The sequence below is a fragment of the Antedon bifida genome, chromosome 2, assembly GCF_963402885.1.
Source record: "Antedon bifida chromosome 2, ecAntBifi1.1, whole genome shotgun sequence".
Lineage (NCBI taxonomy): Eukaryota > Metazoa > Echinodermata > Crinoidea > Comatulida > Antedonidae > Antedon > Antedon bifida.
Window position 1 is genome coordinate 13,883,555 of NC_136227.1, and position 19,779 is coordinate 13,903,333.

Consider the following 19,779-nt stretch of genomic DNA (forward strand, 5'->3'; position numbering starts at 1 on the left):
AAAGAGCAAAACAATAAACATAACGTTTATCTTTTTTCTTTACATGTTAATATATAAAACTTGAAAGTATGCACTTTCATAATATGTCACTGTTTAAAATGTGTGAAGATTTCATCATAGTAAACATTATGATTAAATTCGATATGTAATAATCAACTTGCATCGAGGGGGTTCACGACATACCGAATGAACGAGGATTCTTTCTTCGGATTTTCTTCACCAGGTGCTCATATGGCTCGATGTGTAGTGCAACCGACTTTGGTATCACAGGTACCGGGTTCGAATCCCATCACGGGAAAACAATCAATTAAAAGGATTTATTTGGTTATTACACTTACAGGGCAGTTTTAATTTTGAATAGGCTACTTTTTTGGAAAAGTCATAACTGAGAAGTACTTTAATACGCAAGATACGTTTTGTTGCGGGCGGATAACCAAACTCGTCCTCAAGTGACGAGTTTAAGATCTAGTTTTTTTATTTTTTTTTTTATTCTTTCTGTACACTTTTTGTGTAACAAATATCTCAAAAAGTTGAATGGCAATGATCACAAAAATTACACAATGTCTTTCAAATACTTTAACTTAGACATAATAAGCTTTTCAGTGTGATCACTCATCCGTGACGTCATTTATACGCCATTTTGTGAAATCACAATATCAATCATATCTTTACTATTCATTATCACTTATTAATGAAATTCACTACAAGTAAACTTCAGGTCAAGGTAAAAATATTAGAAAATAAAAACTTGCGCGTTTCAAGGTCATGCGCGTGAAATCGTGCGTTAAAAATTTTAAAAGCCCAAAATTAAGTTTTGATTTATTTAGAGCATGAATCAGGCCATTTGCGTGTTTCAAAAAATTACTGCGCAAAAAAAATATTTTGCGCACGCAATACTTAAAAAGCGTAAAAAATGCGAATTTTTTTTACAAATCGCATTCTACTCACCATCCTTAGTACATTCACCAAATTTGAGTGAGTTCCGACTTAAAATAACGCTATACAAGCAGGATAAAAATGACAAAATGCGCAAATTAATTGCATCAAAGTGCTGAAAATGGTGAAAAATAATGCATTTTTAAAATGAAAATAATTCTTTAGAATGCAAGATGACCCCCAATTTTTTTAACTTATTCTGGAAGCCATTAAGTTGTAGATATGAATTCATGTACACATTTTACGTACAAAATGTTTTGACGTCATCAAATGGCCACTTGAATTTAAAAATTAGGATTTTTTTATCTTTTTGTGTAGAATATCACATTCAACAGAGCGCATCTTGTTTATGTATGCTCGAATTTCGCACAAATTTCAGTATGTGCTTGCTTAATTAATTATCTTTATCATGAGTTGACACTATTTTCTTTTTGATGACGGCATCATGCGTAAAAACTTGAATAACGTAGGCCGTGTAATTTCACCTTCGCAGTAAATTTGAATATCTTATAGCTCTTCAGAATTGAAGGTTACCTTGATGATTATAATTTGTTATGAAAGCTGATGAAATGTAGATATGAATTCATATAAAAATCAAGCCTATCGGATGTTGTGACGTTAACATATGGCCAGTTTATGTGAAAAAGTAGTTTTTTCATATTTTTCGTCAAAGTAATACACATTTCATAGAGCGCGCACAGCGCTTCTACGTGCCAAATTTTTTTCCAAATCTTATATTTTTTTGCTCAATTAATTATCTTTCGAAATTGTCATCTTAAAGTTTTGTTTGATAACGCCATCATTCGAAAAAATTAGAACATGATGTGTGTCCCGTAATTTCACCTATGCTACACTGTATATAGATATACAGTATATACTGTACATATTGTATATGGCATATAGGCACAACTCAGCACTATAAGCGTATAATAGGATGGCATACATCAACATTTTCCGATCGTATGTTAACGTACGTGCATGTTTAAAAAAAATTAATTTCAGTAAAATGATAAAAATGATCACCTATAATTCGTCAAAGTGACGAATTAAATTCTAGTTACTTTTGTTGTTGTTTATTCTTTTTGGATGCACTGTGTGACACCAGTACCAATGATATTAAGGTATCATTTTCAATAAAGACAAGAAACAACTGGGTAAAATGTAAAACTTAACTCTTTGCTGTACAAAATGTTTAACATACTAATAGATTGTAAAGACAAGCAGGTAAACTAACATGACAAACAGATACAACACAAATACTCTATAATGAACATTTTACTTTTAAAGATATGAAATGAAGACCAATACTGGACAAGAATTGTTATAAATTGTCTGCGTCAATCAAGTATTCAAAGTCGCATGATTTAATGTTTGCTTTGATTTTATCATTGCCCTACAATTTCAAATGTAATATTGGTTAAAGACAAGGTAAAATAAATAGAAAATCCAAAGGTCATAATATCAGATAATGTCAATGTCAAATAAATTGTTCTCTTATTTGTATCATGTTTGTTTCTTGTTATCCTGATTTGTTAATTTTGTATAGATTTTTCATTTTGTATGATTTACCATTTCAACTATTTTTTACTATTGTGAAACTTTACTTCCAATTCTGCCGTGTGCTATAATGACATTTTAATAAAAGCATCTTATACTACAGATGCATATTGATTTTTCTTTTTGATCATGTCACATGGTGAATAAATTAATCAAATAAAATGTTTAAAAATGAATTTAATGATTTTATTGAAAATTGATTGAGTGATTGTATAGTCACATGACAGCAAAGCTCCAAATGTGCAAATTACATAATAGTCAATTGTTTACAAGTCTGTATTGAAGGAAGTTCAATAACATTGGACTTTGTGTCATACAGTAGCTACACTCACTCACACCCTGCAAAATAAATATGAACAGTACAAAGTAATCTTTTAAAACGTTTGACCAATTAACAACACAATTCTTAATAACGCCCTCTAGGCCAAAAAACAAAATAATGAAATGTTTTTGTCTGTAATACTTTATCAATAAAAGAAGAGATTTACCCACTTTCTGTATCCCTTTTGTCCATTGTAACTCTCTTAAATATTCTTTTTTAATGTCATTCCAGCCATTTGGAACAATCTCTCAATTCACATTCGTAACTTTGTTAAATCAATTTAAATTTGCAACCTATCAATTTCTTTCAGCAAAACTGTAAATAACAATTGAATTGAAAAACTTCCGTCTAATTTAGACATGTGAATAAGCTTTAAGAATCCTTTGTATAATTTAAGTAAAACAGTATTAGATTAGGCTCAACACTGTAGGCAGAGAATCCATAAAAAGGTAATATTTACACTTTAACCTTTGTATTGATTACAAATATAGAACAGCAAAGATAACAAATAAGCTTACATTGGTGGCAGTATTTATAAGAAAGAAGTGATCTCAAATGTTGGGACACTGGTGGCAGTATTTGTAATCTGAGTTTAAATTTATTGATTTAAAGACCCCTTACCTGCAATTTTGGACGTTTTTTGGAAAATAATACATATATATCACTTTAAAAACATTAAACCATGTCATTCCTTGTCTTAAATGTACGTTTTATGGTAAATTATGATAAAAAGTGAGAAACAATGCACTACCTAAGTAGCTCGCGGTGATCGATCTCTCGTGGACGGTCTTTAGGCCTAGCCTAGCTAGGCTTAGTTTTGTAGGCCTAGCTGGTAAACATCGGTAACGTACGAACATCGTACGCTAGCTATATACCTAGCCTGACGTTGTATAGTTGCTGCATTAATTGTCTTTCTATTTTTGCCAGACTCCGTTGATACAAATTGGGGAAAACCCGGTATTTTCGCTGAAAAGTTAGGAGTCTTCCATTTGTTTTGGCCTCACGATCGATCGAAAAGGGGGCGAATTACAGGTGAAAAACAAAAATATCAATCCGCGCGCAATGCATTTTGGGATTTATAGCGGGCCGCTATAATTATTAGAATCGACTTATTTTTCACATTTTTAACCGTTTAAAGACGAAAAAAGTTATCGCAATAGGACCATATAGTATTATTTTTACATTAAATATAGTTTGTGATCTTAAATTAGATCTAAAAAACGTAGGGAAGGGGGCTTTAATTTATTTCATTAAGTGAATTTTGTTTCACTCCACAAAGTGCATTTTATCATTTCATTTACAGTGAAGGTGGCAAAATCTATATGATAAAGTTACAAATTTAAACTGTTATGATCATTAATGATGTATAAGAAAAAAAGTAATGTATACAAATATTTATTATGGTTGGATAACAAACCATCAAAACAAATATAACACAATTACTGTATTGACTTATTTACTATGTTAATAAATATTTATATAAAATTTGACAAATTCTATATATGAGTGTTTATAATAATGTAACCTTATTTTTAGGGATTTAAAAGTTAAAAGTTAAAAAGGTAAAAGAGAAAAACAAATATTATTAAAATCAATCCAGATGACATGATCAAACCCCAATAAGCTGACAAAGGCTATGAAATGATGATGATGTACACATTGTGACTTAATTTTTTATGTTGTTTTTCTTGATTTACAGTTTTTAATATTTTTTTAAACCATATTTAATGAGTGTGATCCATCCAGCAATTGCTGATCATTAGGGACCCTCAGAGGTTCACAAGACAAACATATACACAAGATGCTCTACATAAGGCCGCTGGAAATACATTACATGGTTCTTGTCACCGCCCGCTCGCGATTTTAGGCCCCGCACCAAAAAAGTTCATCTTTCATCTTTGTGTATTTGTTAAGAAAAAACAGGGGAAAAAATTTGGGAAAAGTACAAATTTTGTTATATTTTCTTTCATGAAAATCCGACTCACCTCCCGTCGATTGTGAACGCTCAAACCATTGTGTGATCGCACGATTTCGCAACATAAAGTGTGTATATGAATCGTTGCGGACCGACATAAATCCGTATTTTGAGCCTATTTTTGTCCGGGCGCGCTTGCGTTGAGTGTGTGTTTGTCGTATCCACACGCGATATCAATACCTTGCATATCATCAGAACGAGGTCTACCGCGTTTTTTTTGGTCTGCTGCTCTCGTACATTTCGCGATCGATCGTTGTGCCTAGCTACCTCTCTGCCTACGGCATTATTGCATTCAAGGTTTATTTCACTTAATTAAAATACTGTGATGAAAGATGAACGTTGAAAAAAATCCCTCACCAATTTTTTGATAAGTGCTGATGAGAACCATGTAATGTATTTCCAGCGGCCTAAACAAAGTCTTATTACAAGTCTTTGGGAGTGGAGTTGTAATTGTGTCCTTAGAAAAATAGAAATGTGAGTGTGTGTGTTTACCTGGTATGCTTTGTCATTCTGCCTGTGATGTTGATTTGAGTTAATAGCTAATTTGGACAGAGAGTACAGTATTACAATTAGCTTTCTTAACAACAGAGCTAACTATTCTGTGCCACCATTCATTAACGCTGTGAATTTAATCAATTTTGATACAAAGATGTTTAACAAATTTACTTCCTTTATTTATAATATAAATATTATATTGTTTGGCCCCAGTCCTAAAACCATCTTGAAACCTTTTTTTTAAAGTTTTTCCGTAATTCCAGTCATGAAAACTGATGATCTATAGTAAGCAAGACAGGCCTAGCTAGGCTATGCCTAAACAGTACCTAGCTCGCTATAGTATATATAAGCCTAGTACTAGGCCTGGGCCAGCCTTACCTGTTCCTCCTCCTACTATCTATTACTCTAGCACCCTTTTTGTCTAGTATAGCCTTAGGCCTACATCACCCTACATAAGTAGGCATATAGACAGACACTTAGGCCTAGGCCTAGGCCTAGGCTAGTTAGTAGTATTTAGGCCTAGGCCTAGCCTAGAGCAGTTAGTAGTTTTAGTAGAGTGTACCTACATTTATTTCGCCATTTTTTCCTATCAACATTCACTGTACTATAAATTATTAATTACCATAAAATATTACCGGTAACAAACGTAACAACTTGTTTACCACATAATATAAATACAGGTTTCACTTTGAGAACTTTTTTTGATGAGCCATCATGCCACACGTGTGCTGGCTGTTGAAGAAGGGTGACTCTACATACTATGACCAAAGAACTTATAAGTTCTTTGCTATGACCTGGATCTTAAGAAGTACGTACCTGGAAAATGACTTATATTAATTAATCCAAATTTTTAAAAATGTTTGCTTTTTTATTGTAGGCCTACATTTTAATCTTTTCATTAATATTGCCTTTTGCCATTTTTATCCCTTTCTTGAGTTTTATTTTATTATTATTACTTGTATAGCGCACATTTATACAACATTTAATTATAATCAGCGGCGCTTCACATCAATTAGTATCGTAACATTGTTTGAAATATAGTGCTTTTAAATGTTTTTTAAACTGATTATAGTCGTCCAAGGGTTTAATGTGACTTGGTAATCTGTTCCAAATTTTGGGTCCTGCTACGGCGAACGAACGGTCAGCAAATTTTAACTGTATAAACTTATTCATTCTTTATGTTTTGTTGTCGTTTTGAGCCCCCCCCCCCCCCCCCCATATAAACAATAGTCTAGACAAACATAAAAATCAACAATTTTAAAAAAAACCTTAACAACTAATATATTTTATATTATTTTTTACACAGACTACCTATTTGTATATAAAAATTAATTGTGTGTATTTTTACCTAAATTGCATGCTTAGAAAAATATGTTGTATGCCTATTTTACTTACTTCTTACTACTGATAGGCCTATTGTTATCGATTTATAGAAAATAGTATATGTTAGTTGTGGGGTTCACGTTTTATTATTTACCATGCTAATTTTGACCAATGACAAGCGACAGTTTGAGTAATCCATCACTTAATGCTCATACAACCAAATTACACTTTATTGCGGCCATATAGTTAGTAGGCCTACTAAATTAATTAAATCTAAGAAATTTCGGTTAAAGGTGTATTGTCCTCCCTGAAAAATAATTTTTAACTTTTTTGTTGTTGAATATGCAATTTAATGTCACATGATAGTTATCCACTTTTGGATAAATTTGATCTAAAAAAAATGTATTTAAGCAAAAATGGTCAAATTGACTGCCAGCCAATGGATTTTTGGTTGAATTTAACCATTTATTATGTTGTTTTTTAAGTGAAAATATTATTTTTCTTTCTACGGAAGTGTTTAACTTTATTAAAACTACAAAATAACCTATTCAAAGTCTGATTTAATTAATCTTTAATTTTCATGTTATTGGGGGACAATACATCTTTTAGCAAGACAAACATTACCAATGATTTTAGTTAAAGTAGGCCTACTAATAACAGAACAGACATAAAGTTTGCATTTGTTTCCTAAAATAGCATTTACACAATCATAGAACAGGCCTACTGTAATTTTCAACTCACTATCACTTCTAAATACACTTTGCTAACAAATAGTATATCAACACTTAAATAAACGGAGAGTGTTTGAATGTCTGATAACTGTTATCACTTACGTTCCAAAATATTGGTGGCGTACTTGCCGCTTTGTTGTGTGACATGACAAGTTCAGTTTTGAAATTAAGGGCTAATGAGGCAGACCTGTTAAATGAAGTTGTTTATTAATATATTTGTAAATTGTTTTTCTTGTTTACAGGAATGTTTTTCAATTGTAGTTGCTGGTTATGATATTTTGGACTAAATTTGATTTATTGACTGGTATGTGATATCTATATCTATGTACTAAAATATAAAACGATCAGTGACTGTTGTTTTAGGTTCTTACTGTGAATGACTGCATAATGCATACTACAATCTCATTGGCCCGTATTCATGATTATCTTTTGCCGATTTTAATATTGTCCAGACTAAATCCAGAGATAGTCCAGTCATTAATACGGACCTTATGGGTCTCAGAGTAGACTTAGCAAATATTAGAATTATTATATCAAATCAAATAAACATTTATTTAAAGTTTAGTTGTCTGCGTCTCTGTATGTGCGTGATCGTACGTTAAATTATATCAAAATTAATAATATGTCAAATATATTTCTTTTTTTGATATTTTATCCAGTATAAAGTAGGCCTATACTGGATACTGTATAGGCCTAAATATTAAATATATCATCAATTGTTCATTACAAAAATAAAAATATATATAATCTGGTTTTTAAAAATTGTATTATATAAAATTGTTTAGAAATATACTATTTAAAAAATGGGTTCCGATGTGCTTTGAATGAATAAATTATCAAGCAACAATGGACTGTGGAACAAACGACATAGCGTTAGGCTAGTTATCTAACGCCACGGCCGTGGCGTAGTAAGTGCCTTCACACGCAAGGCGTAGGCTACGCAATGCGTAGATTAATGCTTACGGTATTATGAATGATTACTATAGCCTAAAATCTCATTTTGTCTGTGATTATAATTAACAAAAATTTGAATTATTATATCAAATCCATTATTTAATTCTTCTAATCAAAGTAAAAGTTTACCAATCAGTTGTCTGCGTCTTTGTATGTGCGTGTGTCAAATTATATACAAATAATTAAAATCATATTGTAAATCATATTTCTTTTTATATATTTTTTCCAATATACATAACAAATACATTATTTTCATTAATACCAAATATATAGAAAAAATATAAAACCTGGTTAAACCTTGTATTATTCAAAACTGTTTCAAAATATACTATAAGAAATAATGAAGTGATCCGGGAGTGCTCTCCATGAATAATAATATAGCAACAATGAACTGTGTATAACAAACGACTTATTAAAGATGTAGGTAACCTGTACGGATTATGGATGGAATAACGTTATCTTCTTTGTGAAGCAAATAATGCATTTTGCAGATTGCGTTTTACCAAGAGAACACATGCATCCTGTTTAAATTCAAGTGCAGACATCAATTCAAATCCTACGCCCTGCCCTTCTGTTCCAAATATAGGCCTAGTAGTATCTCGACAAAAGAAATAACACTAACAATTAGGCCTACGGGCCGATACATACAACATTGTAAGAATTTAAAAAGTAACTTTCCCGAAGCAAAATAGAGAAGCTCCTTAAATGTAAATTATGTCTACACCAACCAAGCTTTTAATGACGTTTGCAAGTGATTAATTTGCATATGTTAACATTTTTCCTGGTGTCCATCTTGTAGTTAAATATGACAACTTGAATCAGGTTCACGTTCAGGTTCATTGAGTTCATTTTAAGACAATATCATACACTAGTTTGTAAAGTGAACCACCTCATTACAATTATTGTCAAGAGATCGGTAATTTGTAGTTATAAGCTCACAAGAACTGTACAGTTGTTTTGATTTAACCGTGATCTCCATTGTATTTTAAATTACAGTTGCGTTTTATCTCTTTGTTTTGTTTCAAGCTGTACCGTTTATATTTATTTATTTGTCTGTATTGTACAGGTCACATACAGCGAACATGGGACATCAAAGGACTACCCTAGTAGTTCTATTAATATCTGTAATTTGTAAAAGGGGGAAGGCAGAATACTTCAATACTACAAGACAACCGATACTGTGGAATCAACACAAATAATGACACACTTCCCAAGACTTGCCAGCCTATACATAGATTCTTTATTCGTTCGTCATTCCGAAGTTTAAAATAAACCATACTAGCATATACTGATCTTGCATTTGTTTCGCTTTTGATTCTCGTACTGAGTGGTGATATAGCATGTAACCCCTCTTGTACTAACAGTGTGTCAGATCGAATCAACGCGGTATTCAATGCGACGATTGTAACTATTGATTCCATCTGAATTGTACCAACTTTTTAGAGGATGAGTCCATCGCTTAATGCTCATACAATCAAATTACACTTTATTGGACGGCCATATAGTTAGTAGGCATACTAAATTAATTAAATCTAGGAAATTTCGTTTAAAGGTGTATTGTTCTCCCTGAAAAATAATTTTTAACTTTTTTGTTGTTGAATATGCCATTTAATGTCACATGATAGTTATCCACTTTTCGATAAATTTGATCTAAAAAAAGTATTTAAGCAAAAATGATCAAATTGACTGCCAGCCAATGGATTTTTGGTTGAATTTAACCATTTACTGTATTATGTTATTTTTTAAGTGAAAATATTTTTTTTTTCTACGGCCAGAAGTGATTAACTTAATTAAAACTACAAAATAATCTATTCAAAGTCTGATTTAATTAATCTTTATTTTTCATGTTATTGGGGGACAATACATCTTTTAGCAAGACAAACATTACCAATGATTTTAGTTAAAGTAGGCCTACTAGTATAACAGAACAGACATAAAGTTTGCATTTGTTTCCTAAAATAGCATTTACACAATCATAGGCCATCTTTACAGGCCTACTGTAATTTTCAACTCACTATCACTTCTAAATACACTTTGCTAACAAATAGTATATCAACACTTAAATAAACGGAGAGTGTTTGAATGTCTGATAACTGTTATCACTTACGTTCCAAAATATTGGTGGCGTACTTGCCGCTTTGTTGTGTGACATGACAAGTTCAGTTTTGAAATTAAGGGCTAATGAGGCAGACCTGTTAAATGAAGTTGTTTATTAATATATTTGTAAATTGTTTTTCTTGTTTACAGGAATGTTTTTTCAATTGTAGTTGCTGGTTATGATATTTTGGACTAAATGTGATTTATTGACTGGTATGTGATATCTATATCTATATGTACTAAAATATAAAACGATCAGTGACTGTTGTTGAGGTTAATGCTTACTGTGAATGACTGCGTAGTGTAGGCCACAATCTCATTGGCCCGTATTCATGACTATCTTTTGCCGATTTTGATACTGGTTTAGTCCAGGACTAAATATTGTCCAAACTAAATCCAGAGATAGTCCAGTCATTAATACGAACCTTAAGGGTCTCAGAGTAGACGTAGCAAATATTAGAATTATTATATCAAATCAAATAAACATTTATTTCTTCTAATCAAAGTAAAGTTTACCCGTTAGTTGTCTGCGTCTTTGTATGTGCGTACGTCAAATATATATCTTTTTTTATTTTGTCCAATATACATATTAAATATATCATCAATTGGTCATTACAAAATTTAAAAAAAATATATAAAATCTGGTTATTAAAAATTGTACTATTGAAAAATTGAATAAAGTGTTCCGGTGTGCTCTGAATCAATAAATTATCAAGCAACAATGGACTGTGGAACAAACGACACAGCGTTAGGCTCGTTATCTAACGCCACGGCCGTGGCGTAGTAAATGCCTAGTTCACACGCAAGGCGTATGCTACGCAATGCTTATGGCATGGCTTACGCCCATACGTGTAAACAGGCTCTAACCTACGGTAACTCCGTAGCGAGTCAAGGACCGACATTCCAATGTTGTATGGCCTACATTTATGACAAATGTGCTTGTAGATTAATGGATGCTTACAGATTAATATAGCCTAAAATCTCATTTTGTCTGTGATTATAATTAACAAAAATTAGAATTATTATATCAAATCCAATATTTAATCCTTCTAATCAAAGTAAAAGTTTACCCATCAGTTGTCTGCGTCTTTGTATGTGCGTGTGTCAAATTATATACAAATAATTAAAATCATATTAGTAAATATATTATAATATAATATATTTGTTTTATATATTTTTTCCAATATACATAAAAAATACATTATTTTCATTAATACCAAATATATAGAAACAAATATAAAACCTGGTTAAACATTGTATTATTTAAAATTGTTTCAAAATATACTATAAGAAATAATGAAGTGATCCGGGAGTGCTCTCTATGAATAATAATATAGCAAAAATGAACTGTGTATAACAAACGACTTACTAAAGATGTAGGTAACCTGTACTAATTATGGATGGAATAACAGTATCTTCTTTGTGACGCACATGATACATTTTGTAGATTGCGTTTTACCAAGAGAACACAAACATCCTGTTTAAATTCAAGTACAGACATCAATTCAAATCCTCCTATGCACTGCCCTTCTTGTGATTTTCCAAATATAGGCCTAGTTGTTTCTCGACAAAAGAAATAACACTAACATTTAGGCCTACAGGCCGATACATACAACATTGTTAGAATTTAAAAAGTAAATTTTCCGAAGAAAAAATAGAGAAGCTTCTCAAATTTAAATTATGTCTACAACAACCAAGCTTTTAATCAACTTTGCAAGTGATTAATTTGCATATTTTAACATTGTTCCTTTTTTTTTCTTAATAATTATATACATTTATTTTTTACAATTGCTTTGCATGAATGATCAGTACATAATTGAAATAGTATAACACTAATCATAATTATACAATTTTGTAGAGAAATCGTCTACTTGAAAAAGTTAGCATTACGTAATCAAGGTAATCAACCAAAGAATTATTTTAAATCCGGTGGTTTCAGTAGAGTAGGCAGGCTGTACAGACTATACGTAAACGTATTAATCTAATTCCCACATTGCGCCCCGTACATTTAAAACTTTTTACAATGGTCTGTTAGAAAGAATTTAAACTGGACGACTTTAATTTTTATATACAAGATCATTATATATGACGTATGTACAAGTATAAATGTCATTATTCATTAGTTCAGTTTCAAGTTCAAGGTGCTACTAGTTACGTATTGCTGCGCATGCCTTAATGTACATCACAAGTCAAGAGACCAAGTCTTCGAGTCAAATACTATCACCTCTAAATATCTCTCGTTCTTTTATTACCGGTATTGCCGTCTGTAGCTCTGGCTTTGCCGAGTTGATCGGCTCTCACAGTAAGCGCCAGTGCGTCCATGTCGACATGCGCACTTGTCTGGTTCAACACACCGTCCGCCATACAAACATGGACGTTCGCAAATGGGTTTTTGGCAAGAAGTCCCACTGTATCCTTGAGGGCATGCGCACACATCTGGTTTGATACATACACCATTGTTACGACATCTATTACTGCAAACGGCTTTCTGACAATGTCTGCCTCGCCAGCCAGAAGCACATGAGCACAAATCAGGGGCTACACAGCGTCCACCATTAAGACACCGCGGTTCACAGAGGGGAATTTCGCATCGTCTACCAATGAACCCATGTGGGCATGAACACGTATTCTTGCGTACACATCTTCCACCGTTCAAGCACGTCTCATCACATACACCTGTCTCACAATATCTTCCATGATATCCACGTGAGCAAAGACATTGCGAAGGATTGGCACAAACACCACCATTCATACAATTTGTTTGACAGAGTGCTTGTGAGCAAGTAGGTCCTGAATACCCAGCAGGACATACACACGTATCAGGGTCCGAGCAATAACCTCCGTTTTGGCAGTTTAAACGACAAGTCACTTTATCACAGAATTTTCCCGTGTATCCTTCGTAGCAACTGCACTCGCCCGGTGCAACACACACTCCATTTTGACAGTAAGGTCTACAAACAGCTATTCTACAACCATATCCTGTCCAACCTTCTTCGCATATACATTTATTTCCCCCAGTGCACCGCATGTTCTTTGGACATGTCACAGAGCAGCGATTTACTTCAACGCATGATACGCCATCACCAGAATATCCAGGAGAACAAGGTCCACACCTGAAGCTAAGAGATTCGTCGGTTATTGTTTCGGAGCAGACGACACGATCAAAGCACGGGTTAGGATCACACGGAGTGACAGACTGCTCACACAGTATGCCTGTATAACCAGCGTCTCATCTGCAGAAGAAGATGGAATCAATTGACACAGAACACGAGCCATGATGACAAGGATTCGGTGTGCAGACGTCACCAGATAGATCGTACGGTGGTATACTTTCACAATGATCACCTTTGAAATCATCTGGACAGATACAGACGACATCAGTTTCTTTATATTCTTTGTCTTCTTTGCATTTCCCGCCGTTTTGACAAGGGCACTCTATAACTGTCACATCAATAGTGGCGGCCTCTGTAGCACCGCACCTGTCAGTCGCCCTCACGGGTATAACTACATAATTCGCTTTTAACGGTTGCCACAGTAACTTGCCATCTTCTGACAAACTGATACCATAGTCATCTTCTTTCCAAATAAGGTCGTAAACTAAGACGTCACCGTCTGGGTCATTGTACATTGTTCCTGGTGTGCATCTTGTAGTAAAATATGACAACTTGAATCAGGTTCACGTTCAGGTTCTTTGAGTTCATTTTAAGACAATATCATACACTAGTTTGTAAAGTGAACCACCTCATTACAATTATTGTCAAGAGATCGATTTTGTTTCCGATAATTTGTAATTATAAGCTCACAAGAACTGTACAGTTAATTGTCATCTGCGTACTTGATTGCCACACAGTCCCACACGTACACAGGGGAATGGCGGTCGTTTACGTACATGATGTATAGGAATGGTAAGCCCAGTGCGTACTCGATTGCCACACAGCCCCACACGTACACAGGGGAATGGCGGTCGTTTACGTACATGATGTATAGGAATGGTAAGCCCAGTGCGTACTCGATTGCCACACAGCCCCACACGTACACAGGGGAATGGCGGTCGTTTACGTACATGATGTACAGGAATGGTAAGGCCAGTGTGTACTTGATTGCCACACAGTCCCACACGTACACAGGGGCATGGCAGTCGTTTACGTACATGATGTACAGGAATGGTAAGGCCAGTGCGTACTTGATTGCCACACAGCCCCACACGTACACAGGGGAATGGCGGTCGTTTACGTACATGATGTACAGGAATGGTAAAGCCAGTGTGTACTTGATTGCCACAGTCCCACACGTACACAGGGGAATGGCGGTCGTTTACGTACATGATGTACAGGAATGGTAAGGCCAGTGCGTACTTGATTGCCACACAGTTCCACACGTACACAGGGGAATGGCGGTCGTTTATGTACATGATGTACAGGAATGGTAAGGCCAGTGCGTACTTGATTGCCACACAGTCCCACACGTACACATGGGAATGGCGGTCGTTTACGTACATGATGTACAGGAATGGTAAGGCCAGTGCGTACTTGATTGCCACACAGTCCCACACATACACAGGGGAATGGCGGTCGTTTATGTACATGATGTACAGGAATGGTAAGGCCAGTGCGTACTTGATTGCCACACAGTCCCACACGTACACAGGGGAATGGCGGTCGTTTACGTACATGATGTACAGGAGTGGTAAGGCCAGTGCGTACTTGAGTGCCACACAGTCCCACACGTACACAGGGGAATGGCGGTCGTTTACGTACATGATGTACAGGAATGGTAAGGCCAGTGCGTATTAGATTGTCACACAGTCCCACACGTACACACGGGAATGGCGGTCGTTTACGTACATGATGTACATGAATGGTAAGGCCAGTGTGTACTTGATTACCACACAGTCCCACACGTACACACGGGAATGGCGGTCGTTTATGTACATGATGTACAGGAATGGTAAGGCCAGTGTGTACTTGATTGCCACACAGTCCCACACGTACACAGGGGAATGGCGGTCGTTTACGTACATGATGTGCAGGAATGGTAAGGCCAGTGCGTACTTGATTGCCACACAGTCCGACACGTACACAGGGGAATGGCGGTCGTTTACGTACATGATGTGCAGGAATGGTAAGGCCAGTGCGTACTTGATTGCCACACAGTCCCACACGTACACAGGGGCATGGCGGTCGTTTACGTACATGATGTGCAGGAATGGTAGACCAGTGCGTACTTGATTGCCACACAGTCCCACACGTACACAGGGGAATGACAGTCGTTTATGTACATGATGTACAGGAATGGTAAGGCCAGTGCGTACTTGATTGCCACACAGTCCCACACGTACACACGGGAATGGCGGTCGTTTACGTACATGATGTGCAGGAATGGTAAGGCCAGTGCGTACTTGATTGCCACACAGTCCCACACGTACACATGAGAATGGCGGTTGTTTATGTACATGATGTACAGGAATGGTAAGGCCAGTGCGTACTAGATTGCCACAGTGCCACACGTACACAGGGGAATGGCGGTCGTTTACGTACATGATGTACAGGAATGGTAAGGCCAGTGCGTACTAGATTGCCACACAGTCCCACACGTACACAGGGGAATGGCAGTCGTTTACGTACATGATGTACAGGAATGGTAAGGCCAGTGCGTACTTGATTGCCACACAGTCCCACACGTACACAGGGGAATGGCGGTCGTTTACGTACATAATGTACAGGAATGGTAAGGCCAGTGTGTACTTGATTGCCACACAGTCCCACACGTACACAGGGGAATGGCGGTCGTTTACGTACATGATGTACAGGAATGGTAAGGCCAGTGCGTACTTGATTGCCACACAGCCCCACACGTACACAGGGGAATGGCGGTCGTTTATGTACATGATGTACAGGAATGGTAAGAACAGTGCGTACTTGAGTGCCACACAGTCCCACACGTACACACGGGAATGGCGGTCGTTTACGTACATGATGTACAGGAATGGTAAGGCCAGTGCGTACTTGAGTGCCACACAGTCCCACACGTACACAGGGGAATGGCAGTCGTTTACGTACATGATGTACAGGAATGGTAAGGCCAGTGCGTATTAGATTGTCACACAGTCCCACACGTACACACGGGAATGGCGGTAGTTTACGTACATGATGTACATGAATGGTAAGGCCAGTGTGTACTTGATTACCACACAGTCCCACACGTACACACGGGAATGGCGGTCGTTTATGTACATGATGTACAGGAATGGTAAGGCCAGTGCGTACTTGATTGCCACACAGTCCCACACGTACACAGGGGAATGGCGGTCGTTTACGTACATGATGTGCAGGAATGGTAAGGCCAGTGCGTACTTGATTGCCACACAGTCCCACACGTACACAGGGGCATGGCGGTCGTTTACGTACATGATGTGCAGGAATGGTAAGGCCAGTGCGTACTTGATTGCCACACAGTCCGACACGTACACAGGGGAATGGCGGTCGTTTACGTACATGATGTACAGGAATGGTAAGGCCAGTGCGTACTTGATTGCCACAGTGCCACACGTACACAGGGGAATGGCGGTCGTTTACGTACATGATGTACAGGAATGGTAAGGCCAGTGCGTACTAGATTGCCACACAGTCCCACACGTACACAGGGGAATGGCAGTCGTTTACGTACATGATGTACAGGAATGGTAAGGCCAGTGTGTACTTGATTGCCACACAGTCCCACACGTACACAGGGGAATGGCAGTCGTTTACGTACATGATGTACAGGAATGGTAAGGCCAGTGCGTACTTGATTGCCACACAGTCCCACACGTACACAGGGGAATGGCGGTCGTTTACGTACATGATGTACAGGAATGGTAAGGCCAGTGCGTACTTGATTGCCACACAGTCCCACACGTACACAGGGGAATGGCGGTCGTTTATGTACATGATGTACAGGAATGGTAAGGCCAGTGCGTACTTGAGTGCCACACAGTCCCACACGTACACACGGGAATGGCGGTCGTTTATGTACATGATGTACAGGAATGGTAAGGCCAGTGCGTACTTGATTGCCACACAGTCCCACGCGTACACAGGGGAATGGCGGTCGTTTATGTACATGATGTACAGGAATGGTAAGGCCAGTGCGTACTTGATTGCCACACAGTCCCACACGTACACAGGGGAATGGCGGTCGTTTACGTACATGATGTACAGGAATGGTAAGGCCAGTGCGTACTTGATTGCCACACAGTCCCACACGTACACAGGGGAATGGCGGTCGTTTATGTACATTTGTGATTTCTTTCTTTATTCATCCAAAAAATACATAAACATAACATTATAATATAAAACATTAAAATAATTGGATAAAAAGGAAGAAGAGAAAAGGCAACTTCATGCCTATCTAGCTCTACTCCCTGTATAACTAAAACATTTCAATTTTATTGAAATCAAACAAATCATATTATGATAGCATTTAATTACTAATAAATAATAGTATAATAGTAATAATAATAATAGATGTATATAATTATATATATATATATAAATCATACTGTATATTACATATATATATACATACATACACACATACATCATACATACAAACATACACCATTTCAATTGTATAAACATACACATACACACATGTATATATTAATGCCATACATTTACTCATAAATGTTATGACTCCAACAGGAGTTCTATGACTTTGGTTTTAAAATGTTTCCTATATTTAATTTCCCGGACTAGTATTGGTATTTCGTTCCATATTTTCGTTCCTATACAGGTAATGGAAAATTGGCCGGATGTACTATTTGCCTTAGGTTGGTATAGATTTCCCTTACATTTTTGTCTAGTTTCATGTGAATGGGTGATAAGTGTTACATATTCGTTTAGATCATGAGGCAATTTATCGTGATACAAATCAAACATGAATAAGGAAATACATAATTTGTGTAACTTAAATACATCTAGCAAATTAAATTGTTTAAATAAAGGTTGAGAATGGGAGGTAAAGTCACTAAAAGAAATTGCTCTCACTGCCATTTTCTGAAGTAAAAAGATAATCTCAAGGCCATACATGATAAGTGGTTGTATAAATTATTTGTAAATTAATAAAAGAATATTCTGTGGAAGAAAATGTCTTAAAAAATGATTCCAATTTTTCTTTTAATAGTAGTTCTAATTTTCTGGTTTTAATTCTAACATTCGGACATTAACTAATGTTTCAAATATTTTGGCTAAAATTGGTAGAACAGAAATAGGCCTGTAATTGTTTATAACATCTTTTTCTTCCTTCTTAAAAATAGGATACACCTTTGTTATTTTCAGAGCATCTGGGAAGATCCCATTATTAAATGATAAATTAAATACATGCTCAAGTTGTCTACTAATATGGGAAGCAGAGTCTTTGACTAGACGCCCAGACATGTAATCATAACCAGATGACTTTTTTATATCTATATTTTAAATTAGATTTTCAATTTCATAATGTGTAATTGGTTTCAAGAAAAAAGAAGGCGTTATGGGATTTTGTAAAAATCAGAAGGTGGTGTCGAGTTTTCATTAATATTGCTGGCTAAATTGGCCCTATATTAACAAAATAATTATTGAAAGTTGAAGCACAATTTTCTGGACCGTTACTTATTTGTTCATCCATGTCATTGACCACTCTGAGTGTATCGAGAGGATTTCCGTGATCATTAGAGTTAGATCCTTTAATTAGCATGTTTATATTGTTCCATATTTTTCCACTATCGTTTTTACAATTTCTGAACAGTTTACCGTAATATATTTTTTTAGCCTTTCTGATTACACTTGTTAATATATTTCTGTACTTCTTATAGCGTGAAAATATCTGTGGATTAAAATTCCTTTTTATACACTTTGAGTACATTTTGTTCTTCTTGTTTATGCTTGTCTTGATTGCTTTGGAAAGCCAAGGTTTATCCACATGCTGTTTCTTTGGATTTTGCGTTGTAATTGGGGCATGTTTATCACAAACATTCAGAAATATATCATTAAAATTATTGTAGGCTGTATTTGTATAATTGGTATCATACACTTCACGCCAATAAGCCAGTTCAGAAATAAAATGTTCAACTTTATAATTTTTAAAGTTTCTGTTTGTTATAGTTATTGGCTTATCTTTTATTCTTAGGCCTAATGTAAAATATTCAAAAACAGCAAAAATAGGAAAATGGTCAGATATGTCTGTATAAATTGTACCGGAATGTATTTTAAATTTATGAATATTTGTATAAATATGATCAATTATTGTACTAGTAGTAATCGTTTTTCTTGTTGGACTGTTTATAAGTTGAGTCATGCAAATGCAATCCATTATTGAGAAAAAGTTATTATTAAGTGTGTTGTTGTCATTTGCATCCAAATTAAAATCCC

At 35.6% G+C, this 19,779-nt stretch overlaps 1 protein-coding gene across 1 annotated transcript; it reads right to left on the bottom strand.

Annotated features, from left to right (window-relative positions):
* Positions 1-12,582: 12,582 nt before the first annotated feature.
* LOC144835255 (uncharacterized) lies at positions 12,583-13,962 on the bottom strand. The gene has a single exon (XM_078690317.1). The coding sequence runs from the start codon at positions 13,416-13,418 to the stop codon at positions 12,639-12,641; it is 780 nt and encodes a 259-aa protein (XP_078546443.1). The 5' UTR covers positions 13,419-13,962; the 3' UTR covers positions 12,583-12,638.
* Positions 13,963-19,779: the final 5,817 nt, after the last annotated feature.

Excerpts from the sequence above, each read along its gene's own strand:
- LOC144835255 (XM_078690317.1), bottom strand. The coding sequence starts at position 13,418 with ATGCGGTGCACTGGGGGAAATAAATGTATATGCGAAGAAGGTTGGACA.